The sequence below is a fragment of the Physeter macrocephalus genome, unplaced genomic scaffold (assembly GCF_002837175.3).
Source record: "Physeter macrocephalus isolate SW-GA unplaced genomic scaffold, ASM283717v5 random_177, whole genome shotgun sequence".
Lineage (NCBI taxonomy): Eukaryota > Metazoa > Chordata > Mammalia > Artiodactyla > Physeteridae > Physeter > Physeter macrocephalus.
Window position 1 is genome coordinate 89,870 of NW_021145447.1, and position 10,131 is coordinate 100,000.

General features: G+C 40.7%; 1 protein-coding gene across 2 annotated transcripts; it reads left to right on the forward strand.

The window, feature by feature from the left end:
- Positions 1 to 769: 769 nt before the first annotated feature.
- On the forward strand, positions 770 to 9,881 carry LOC114484918 (NEDD8-activating enzyme E1 regulatory subunit-like). 2 transcript variants are annotated; one of them, XM_028484322.2, is made up of 8 exons: positions 770 to 891; positions 4,069 to 4,172; positions 4,261 to 4,321; positions 6,048 to 6,078; positions 6,824 to 6,895; positions 7,143 to 7,222; positions 7,854 to 7,963; positions 9,611 to 9,881. In XM_028484322.2, the coding sequence occupies exons 1-8, from the start codon at positions 839 to 841 to the stop codon at positions 9,778 to 9,780; spliced, it is 681 nt and encodes a 226-aa protein (XP_028340123.1). In that variant the 5' UTR covers positions 770 to 838; the 3' UTR covers positions 9,781 to 9,881. The 2 variants fall into 2 exon arrangements, with proteins under 2 accessions (XP_028340123.1, XP_028340124.1); XM_028484323.2 differs by lacking the exon at positions 9,611 to 9,881 and having other exon boundaries at positions 780 to 891; positions 7,187 to 7,222; positions 7,854 to 7,904.
- The last annotated feature ends 250 nt before the right edge of the window (positions 9,882 to 10,131 follow it).

Here is a 10,131-nt window from a genome sequence, read left to right on the forward strand (position 1 = left end):
GTCCGGAGCCTGTGCTCCGCAACGGGAGAGGCCACAACAGTGAGGGGCCCGCATACCACAAAAAAAACAAAACAAAACAAAACATTCTACCTTGCCCACACCACGTGAAACATTCCTGGAGAGGGGGAGTGGGTGGGGTTCCTCTGCCCACCTCTCAGCTCCCCAGCTTCACATTGTCTAGTGAGTACTCGTTTACTGTCCCTCTCCTGTCTGGGGCAATGAACTCCCCTAGAACAGAGCCCCGGACTTATTCCTCTTTGCATCTGCATCCAGGAGCAGCTAGCTTTGTGATTGGAAACCTGCCCTAGAGTGAGCTTGTTGAATGATAGGATGGAAGAAATGGGTGAATAATAATGATCATAATAATTAAAGTTATTATTCAGACATGATTTTTTGTGAGTCTTGTTCTGTGTATTCAAAATCTCATTTAAGACTAATAGAACTCTGTGAAGGAGGCTCATTTATCCCCATTGCACAGAGGAACAAACTGAGGATATGAGCGGTAAAGAGCAGACCTCACAACCAGTTAAGTGGTTAAAATCTAAATCTGCCTGATTCCAAAGCTCTAGTTCCCCACAGCTACTGCGTACATAGTCTCGGACTGGCGGACTAGAGGGCCTGGTGCACTGGGGAGAACTGATCACCAGCCCTCAGTCTGAGCTTTGGCCGCACACGCCTGGCGTACAGGCGACGCGTGCGCAGTGCAATGGCGGCGCCCCCTGCGGGCAGCGCGCAGGAGGCAGCTGCAGCGAAGGGGGGCTTAGTGCGCCTGCGCGCTGTGGAAGTGGTGGCCGTTTTCGGTAGTGGTCCGGCGGTTCTTCGCGCGGCGGGCGCGGCCATGGCGCAGCCGGGGAAGGTGCTTAAGGAGCAGAAGTACGACCGGCAGCTGAGGTGAGCCAGGGCTCACCGAGTCGGGCGGGCCAGCGGGTTCCTCTGCGTCCGGGCCGGGGCTAAGCGAGCGGGCGGCGTGGTTGGGCCTCCCTCAGGCCTCCCACCGGGCTGGGCCGGGCCGTGCGGCCGGCGCTCAGGGTTCCGGCCTGGGGTTGGCGGTGCTTCTCGAGGGCCGGGACTCGCCTTCCCCGAGGGGCGCGCCCGCCCGCTCGCCACGCGGTGTGCAGGTCGAGGTGCACCGTCCCAGCGTCAGCCGGGTCACCGGGGCGGCTGCCAGTTCCACCTCGCTGTGCTCAGGCTTTTCGTTTTGCAGAATGAGGGGCTCGGGAATACCCCATCCCGGCCGCAGAGAGCAGCACCGAGTGTTAGGTATTGTTCTAAGCCGGAGCTGTCCACTAGAAATATAATGCTAGTCTCATGTAAACCACCTGTGTAGTTATATATATATTTTGGTAGCCACATTACGAAAGGAAAAATAAACAGGTGAAAATAATTTTAATAATGCAGTTAATTTTATTTAACCCAATATATCCAAAGTATTACCATTTAAACGCATAATCAGTATAAAAAGTTATTAGAGCTATTTAACATTTTTTTCCATTCTGTCCTTGAAATCCAGCACTTTACACTTCTAGCACATCTCAGTTTGGACTAGCCTTATTTCTAGTGCCCAGTAGCCACATGTGGCTAATGGCTACCTTAATGGACACTGCAGGTCTAAGCCATCGGGCTGGTTCTTGACTACTTCTTCTCCCATGCCTTTTCTCCTAACACTCCCCATTCCTTATTTATTGATCATCTTCTGTGTGTTAAGGCAGCAGAAGTAACACAAATGTTTGGCCCCCTTTCTTTCTGGAGCCCCCAAGCCAGAAGTTACAGGGTGTCCCTAAGGACTGGAACCCATTTGTACCTACAGCTTAGTGTTGTGTTAGGGGCTTTATGCACTCAATTCTGAGAGCAGCCTTGACGGTAGATATTCTCTCTGCTTTATAGATGGGGAAACTGAGTCTTAGAGAAGTTCGGTAACGTGCCCAGTCTCCCATGTATTTGAACCAGGATGTAAACTCAGGTCCTTCTGGCTTTTTCAGAGCTGGTACTATCTGCTCCTGAGCTTCTGGGGAAAGAAGCAAGGTGGCAGAGCCCTTGTAACCAACTTGTGTTCTCTTGTAAATTCTTGGAGGTCCTTGTGTTTTGAATACAGATGTAACCATACATGACAGAGCTGAGAAGATATTTTAGATTACTAAGTAACTGTGACAAAAAAGAATTTTTGCCGAGTCCAGTCCATTTAAGGACCAAACTTTACCTTTCATCGTGAGAACTGTTTATTGGCTTTGAAGTGTCAGAGGGAAGCAGTTACAAGCAAAGCTGTTCAGCCAGCTAGCAGTCAACAGGCCCTGCTTTCCTTAGGCCAGCAAGAGAATAGAGAGGATTGATTTCTTGTTTGGGCCGTTTCTTGAAATATATTACCTAGAGGTGCACCAGTATTCTTTTAGGCTTACTTTCCAGCTACCCGGGTATCCATCAACCAGATATGTCAGGTGTCTTCTGTGTGCCCTATTTTCACAGAAAAAAGAGACATTTCCAGTCTGTCTGGTTCTTCTAGGCTATTCCTCCATGCATTTGACAGCTATTCAGTGATCACTTATCCTGGGCAGGGCACTGTATCGGGCATTGGGGTTCCAGTGGTGAACAGAGGGAGTGGTCTGTACCCTTATGGAGCTTAGAGTGGAATGGAGAGATGGGTCTTCAGCAAATAAAAGACCAAATGAGGGCTTCCCTGGTGGCTCAGTGGTTAAGAATCTGCCTGCCAACGCAGGGGACACGGGTTCGATCCCTGGTCTGGGAAGATCCCCCATGCTGCGGAGTAACTAAGACCGTGCGCCACAACTACTGAGCCTGCACTCTGGAGCCCACGAGCCACAACTACTGAAGCCCGCGTGCCTAGAGCCCGTGCTCTGCAACAAGAGAAGCCACCGCACCTCAACGAAGAGTAGCCCCCGCTCGCTGCAACTAGAGAAAGCCCAGGCACGGCAACGAAGACCAAGCACAGCCAAAAATAAATTTAAAAAATAAATAAATTTTTAAAAATCCCCCCAAATGAGGCAGTTACAGTTGTGATTGCTCTGGAGGACATATGGGCTACATAACAAGAGGGAATCTGCTTTAGATCAGGTGACAGGGAAGGCACGTTACAGTCTATCAGTCCTCCAGGCTATGAAATTTTTCTGATGATTTGGGCTCCCCCATACTAGTTCCTATACTGACAAGAAAAGATACATTAGTTAATAGGCTTTCTGGGCGAAGGTAACCAGGTTGGATCAACTGTCATGATGCTTATTTGATCATGTACCTTGCCATGTTGATGATATGCTGGTGTGACAGGATGTAACGTATATTTCAGGTTATAACATATGTTTTTAATCCTTATTACATCTTTCTGTTTGTTAATGTATGCATTTATTAATCATGCTATTAGAATGTTCATTGGGAATTACATTTTAAAGCACTCTTATGGAAGTCAGTGTGAAGGCTTTTCAGATGATAATTCAGTTTTCTTGGTAAAGCTTTTCTCAGTCTTGCAGATGTCATGGTGATAAGTCCTATGTCAAGATCTTAAATATTCTGGATCCCTATAACTTAAGGAGAAATGAAATAGAGAATAATAGGTATTAAATCTAAGGTACTTCTCCGGACTTTCCTGGCAGTCCAGTGGTTAAGATTCCACACTTGCACTGCAGGGGGCGCAGGTTCAATCCCTGGGAGGAGAACCAAGATCCCACACGGCCCACATGCCGCGTGACACGGCCAAAAAAAAAGAATAATAATAATACATAAATCTAAAGTTCTTCTCTAATGTTAATGACTACAAAGACTTTCTGTTCTGTAAGTTATGTGGCTTGAAAAGAGTAATGGACTAGGAGCTGGCAGACCAAATTTTTAGCTCTGATTTAACCCCCCCTTTAACCATGCCAGACATCAACCTGTTTGAGTCTCAGGTTAGTCAGCTATATAATCCCTGTAACACCTCCTGCTGTTCCTGTCTCACATATTTGCCATGGTTGTCACATCAGTTATTCTATACAAGAACACTTTAAAGATCAAAGATCACGATTCAAATAAAGTTGTATTTTCATGAAAGTTTTAAAAATGTTAAATTTGTGTATTCTTTTGTAGGTTGTGGGGTGATCATGGGCAAGAGGCTTTAGAATCTGCTCATGTTTGCCTAATAAATGCAACAGCTACAGGAACTGAAATTCTTAAAAACTTGGTACTACCAGGTATTATAGTTTTGTGGTTGTAAATTTACTTCTTTAAGGTTTTGAGCTAGAAATATATACTCTTGACTGACTCTGTTTTGTCTCCCAGGTATTGGTTCATTTACAATTATTGATGGAAATCAGGTCAGCGGAGAAGATGCTGGAAATAAGTATGTTCTATTCTTTTCAAATACCTGCATGTTAGGGCGGGCAGTGCATTGTCGTGGGAGAGCAAGGCCTAAATCCCAGCTTCAACTCCTCAATCAGGGTGACTTAACTTCCAGGTGGAAATAGTCCCTATGCTTAGGATCATGGCAAGGTTGAAGTGAGTTAATATAGGTAAAGTGCTAGCACAGTGTCTGGCAAATAGGCCTTTAGCAAAAGATACCCATCATTACTGTCTTTATTGTTGTTATTAATGAAAAAGGGTAGTCATTATTACTTTATTTGTGAAATCTGGATCCTTCCTGAGTCCTTATATTGATTCCTAGATGTTAGTATATAATTAACAATAATTGTATTTTTGGATTATAAGATAGTAAAAGCTACCTTTTGTTTGTGGTGTCTTCTAAGCTTAGTCCAGGTATATCTCTTTCTACAGTACACTGTCTGTAAAAATGCTGTTTGTTTTGGGTTTTTTTATAAATTTATGTATTTAATTTATTTTATCTTTTTGGCTGTGTTGGGTCTTCTTTGCTGTGCGCAGGTTTTCTCTAGTTGCGGCGAGCAGGGGTTACTCTTTGTTGCGGTGCAGGCTTCTCATTGCGGTGGCTTCTCTTGTTGCGCAGCACGGGCTCTAGGCGTGCGGGCTTCACTAGTTGTGGCACACGGGCTCTGGAGCGCAGGCTCAGTAGTTGTGGTGCACGGGCTTAGTTGCTTCGCAGCATGTGGGATCTTCCAGGGCCAGGGCTCAAACCCGTGTCCCCTGCATTGGCAGGTGGATTCTTAACCACTGCACCACCAGGGAAGCCCTAAAAATGCTGTTTTAAATATGGCCTGTATATCATTCTTTAAAGATAATCATATTTAGACTTTCAGAGCATTCCCTAATTTGGATTTCATGCTTGCCTTTTCAGGGACTTGGACTCTGGGGTCTCTCATTATATTTGTCAGTAAACAACAACAATGAGTAAATAGAAGGGAAATCAGAATTTGGTTCATATTGAGCTTTGTTATCTTTTCTCTGGGTGGTAATACAAGTTTCACTACCACAACACCCTTTTATTGGTATCTATAAAGAAGAAGTCCTTTTATCTTTGCTTACTTGGTTGGTTAGAACAGGGTATAGTAAGAATGAGGTTTCTTTCTCTTGTGGAGCTGCTGAGCTTGTGCCCCAAGGGTACCCTGACTCTGATCAGCAGACTCAGATCTGGACCTTGGTGCACAACAAGGGTATGTGTGGGAGGAAGCCTGAATACATCTGTTATAGTTACCTGCAAAAGCAGACTGTTCAATGCAGCATTTCCCAAGTTTGGTCAGTAGCTGTTAAATGGGCAAATGGATTCTATGGTCAAATGAGTTTGGGAAATGGGTCAAATGAAACTAAATATTTCTTTAGTGTAAGACTTTAATATCATGCGTATTACGTATATTATGAATTTCCAGGAGAGAATATAACATATGGTGTTTCCCAAACTTTTTAAAGCCCGGGAACTCTTTTCTCTCAGAGCATTTTTGTGAAATTCATGTTCTGTGGTACATACTTTGGGAAACAATGATTTATTAGCCTGTCTTTGGTTACAGGTTTCATCCAGCTTTCTTCCTCCAGGAAGGCTGTTACAGTCTGAAATTAAAATATAGTTTGTTTTAAACTATGAATGAAATGCACCTGGTATTACAAATAACCTTTCCTTTATAGTCAGAGAAGCCATTAAATTTGTTTTTATTCTGTTTTAGTTTTTTCCTTCAGAGAAGCAGTATTGGCAAGGTAAAAAAATCAGTTTGTTATAGAATATAGTTGTATTTGAACATCTAGTGATGCCACTATGTTTCGATTGTTTGAAAAGCTTTACTTTAAAAGAGCTTATTATTCCTCTGAGAAAAAAGCTAATTATCTCATTTTTTTCTGATCTCGTAAATCTTTATATGCTTGGTAGTTTAAGAACTTAGAAGTACTGTTCGTGTTTTTATACTGTATCCTGTATTAAAGCTAAATATTCAGTGATGTTAATGTTCAGAGGTTGGAGTATTTTGGTTAAGAAGATTTTTTTTTACTAAGAGTTAGTCAGAATGTGTCTTATTTTTGTATTTCATATTAAAAATCTTACAAAACCATATGGGTCAACTTAGTAAGGATTCTGAATAGAAATGACTGTTTCTTTAATGACTGACCTCTCATGTGCAGAACTGTAAATGTGAGAGGTTAGAGTAAGTCTCAACTTGACTCAGAATCTCCCTGCCTGCTCCCCAGGGTTTTCTGGTCATTTGCCTAATCAGAAAAGTAGAGTGCAAGTCATGTAAGCATTTAAGAATTCTGAATAATGATGGTTTAGCTCTGTTTTAAGTAATACTCTGGTTTAGTCCCAGTTTAAACACTATGAAAAGCAGAGTTGTCATATCTATGCATGGAATTTGGGTTGTTTTACAGTGTTTTTGCCTGATCTGTAAATTAGGGGGTTACATTTTAACCAAATTTTTTTCTAATTCAAGTAAAATGTTTTGTTTTTAAAAAGAACCGAGCTCAAGCCGCCATGGAATTCTTACAAGAATTAAATAACGATGTCTCTGGGAGTTTTGTGGAAGAGGTATATATATATATATATATATACACACACACACACATTATTATTTCTGATCAGAAATTTAATTTTTTAGTAATTCAGAGCTCTAGGAATTTAGAATTTTGAATCTTTGTATATTTATGTTGAGAGTTGAATTATTTTAACATTGGAGTCTAGCATTTACCTCACTGTTCTGAAGTAGCTTAACTGTTTCTGTCATCTTTAATATGATTGTCAAATTGTTGGATTTTCTTTCCCCTGTCCTGTTTAGAGTCCAGAAAACCTTCTAGACAATGATCCTTCATTTTTCTGTAGGTTTACCATTGTGGTTGCAACTCAGCTTCCTGAAAGGTAAATTTTTTTTTTTTTTTTTTCTGAAAGGTAAATTTTTAAGTTAATTTGTTTTTATTTTAATCTCTTATTAGATTTGCATAGTTTTGTTTTCTCTGCAGAGTCTGTGGTCTTTAAAATTCTTAAACTCCATAGAAACCTTTAATTAGAAGTGCTTATAGATCTCCAGCACTAAAAAGATAGGGAAGAGGAAAAATACTGAGATGTGAAACTTTAAAAAAATATATATTTAGAACAGTTAAATTGAACATTGGTTATTTTTTTAGTGAAAAAAAAACTAGTTAGAATTAATTATAGGGAGTGCTTGGCGCTGTATACAAAGGTTTTATAAATATTTTCTTCTTTATTATGGAAATGTTTAGGAGATGTCTTTCAGTAGCATTCTCCCTAATACAAAGGACTAGGTTTTCATATCTCTCTAGTCCAAAAGATATACTTTCTTTGAGACTGCAACCTTATGGAATTGCTTGCTTTTCAGCATATCTTTATGTAAATGTGCTGTTTATGTAAATGCAATAGATATATCTTTGCATTTATTATTTAGTAAGAAAGTTGCTTTATTTTAAAGCATTTTCACATTTGGCATGTTTCCATTTGCTTATGTTCTTATCTTTTGTGCCTTCTTTTACAGTACATTACTACGTTTAGCAGATGTCCTCTGGAATTCCCAAATCCCTCTTTTGATCTGTAGGACATATGGACTAGTTGGTTATATGAGGATCATTATAAAAGAACATCCAGGTAAAATTGTTGCACCTATGGGGCTTCCTGTTGGTTGCTTTAGCTATAATTTTAGGAACTTGACAATTTAGAAAGTCAGTTTTAAATCACAGAGTAAATTTGTAGCAGCTCAACTCTGGTTACACGTTCAAAGTGGCAGTCAGAATCAGTAGGCTTTAATCTTCATATTTCCTTTACTTAGCATTATAGAAGGATACAAAGCAGGAGATACAACAGGTGCAGCTTCTTCATCTTATTAGGAGGCCCAGCAGCTATGCAAATACCTAGCTTTTTTTGCCTCCTAACCTACATAGGGCATGTATGTCTGTCACAGGTAAGAGCCAAGGTATGTGGGTTACACTGACACAGAAAAGATATGCCACCTTTTCCCCCACCAGTTTTCTATTCCATTCTCACACAGGCCTTAGGCTTCCCCAGTTCAGGTGTAATTGCACACAGCAAGCAAGGCATTTACCTAACTACTGTTCCAAGGAAACAGTGTTAACAGGAGACTGAACTCATCCATAGTCAGGCTTGCATCAGCTCAGGTCCCTTTATTTAGAAAATTTTAATCTTAAATCATCATAAAGTTTTCGTTCAGTACTCCTGCATTGCTCTGAGCCAGGTACTCTGCTAGTGTAATGACAGTCATTGGCATTGGTAGCATCACTGAAAAATGGTATCTGCCTGGGCAGCTAAGGAGTGGCTTTTGAGGATAAGTTTTTGGCAGTGGTGCTGGGTCATTTAAGAGTTGTAAGTAGGTAAGTGACGAGGTAAACATTTTGTTTTAAACCGGTCACTCTGAAACCCGGTGGAGAATGAATGGATTTGAAGGGGCAAAGATTGGAGACAAGGGTTGCTTTTAGGAGATTTTCAGTGGTCTAGGTGAGAGAAAGAGAGAGACAGAGAGAGAGCCCCTGACTGAGGGCAGATGTTATAAGGATAGGGAAGAGGGGGTAGATGGTAATGAAGGTTAACATTGCTAGCTGTGTGCCTGCCTTTATGTGGATTATTTCATTTAATCTTTCCAAAATCCTTGTAAGGCAGATACTGTTTTATCTGTTTTTTACAGATAAGGATGCTGAGGCATAGAGAGATTAAGTTATTTGCCTAAGGTCACACAGCTAGCAAGTGACAGAATGGAGCCTAGCTCTAAACACTCACTGAAATTACACACTTTCCCATGCTCCCCTATGTGGAGAGCTGTGTATGAAGTGACATCAGGATGTGGGGAGTGACTGATACTGGGCCAAGGAAGCTCGAAGTCAGGGAAGACCATCACATTTCTAGGGAAGAGGTCCAGGTAGATGGTGATGCTGTCTGTTGAAGACCACAGGCGGAGGAAGGGTAGGTTGTTGGGTGCTATTGGAACACAAATTTTACCTGTTTTGATCTTTTCCAATTGTAATAACAAGAAAGTTCTTCACTAAAGGAGTCTTGGTTTTACTTTTATTAAAACTATAGTCCACTTAAAATTTGTGCATTTAGTAAAATACAAATTTATATGTATATGTAAATTTAACTCAATAATGAACAAAACAATGAGAAAAACCTGTGGGCCCTATGCCCATTTAAAAATTACAGATTTCCTAAGTTCCTATAATGTATGTACTGCCAGCAGTATTGCTAAAGAAGTAAGTTTATCTTTTGGGATTATTTGTTTCACAGTAATAGAATCTCATCCAGATAATGCATTAGAGGATCTACGACTAGATAAGCCATTTCCTGAACTGAGAGAACATTTTCAGTCTTATGATTTGGATCATATGGAAAAAAAGGTTGGTAGTGTGTGTGACCTTCCATTTATAGATATACTTAAAACTTTGTTTTTAACCTAAGGTTTTTGAATTACAAAGTGAGGAAATACTATAAACCTCCATAGTCCTGTCATCCAGGTCACATAGTAACAACATTGTACCTAATTTGTTTAAAATAAATCTGTCTTTCCCCCAAATTTAAAAACTTTTTTATTGAAGAAAAGTACATTAATTGAACATATCTGTGTAATCAACACCCAGGTCAAGAAATTGGACATTAACATATCCCAGAAGCCCTCTTCATGGCTCTTTCCTAAACAAATAGATGTACTTTTTAAAACAGTTTGAATTTGGGGTGGTGTTTGTTGAAATTGACTCCTCTTAAAACTTAATTTTAGTGTTTGAGAATTACCAGGGCAACTGCATATTTCA

Coding starts and splice junctions, on each gene's coding strand:
- LOC114484918 (XM_028484322.2), top strand. CDS start 839: ATGGCGCAGCCGGGGAAGGTGCTTAAGGAGCAGAAGTACGACCGGCAG. Junction 6,896..7,142: donor CTGGGAGTTTTGTGGAAGAG/GTATATATATAT, acceptor TGTCCTGTTTAG/AGTCCAGAAAACCTTCTAGA. Junction 7,223..7,853: donor GCAACTCAGCTTCCTGAAAG/GTAAATTTTTTT, acceptor CTTCTTTTACAG/TACATTACTACGTTTAGCAG.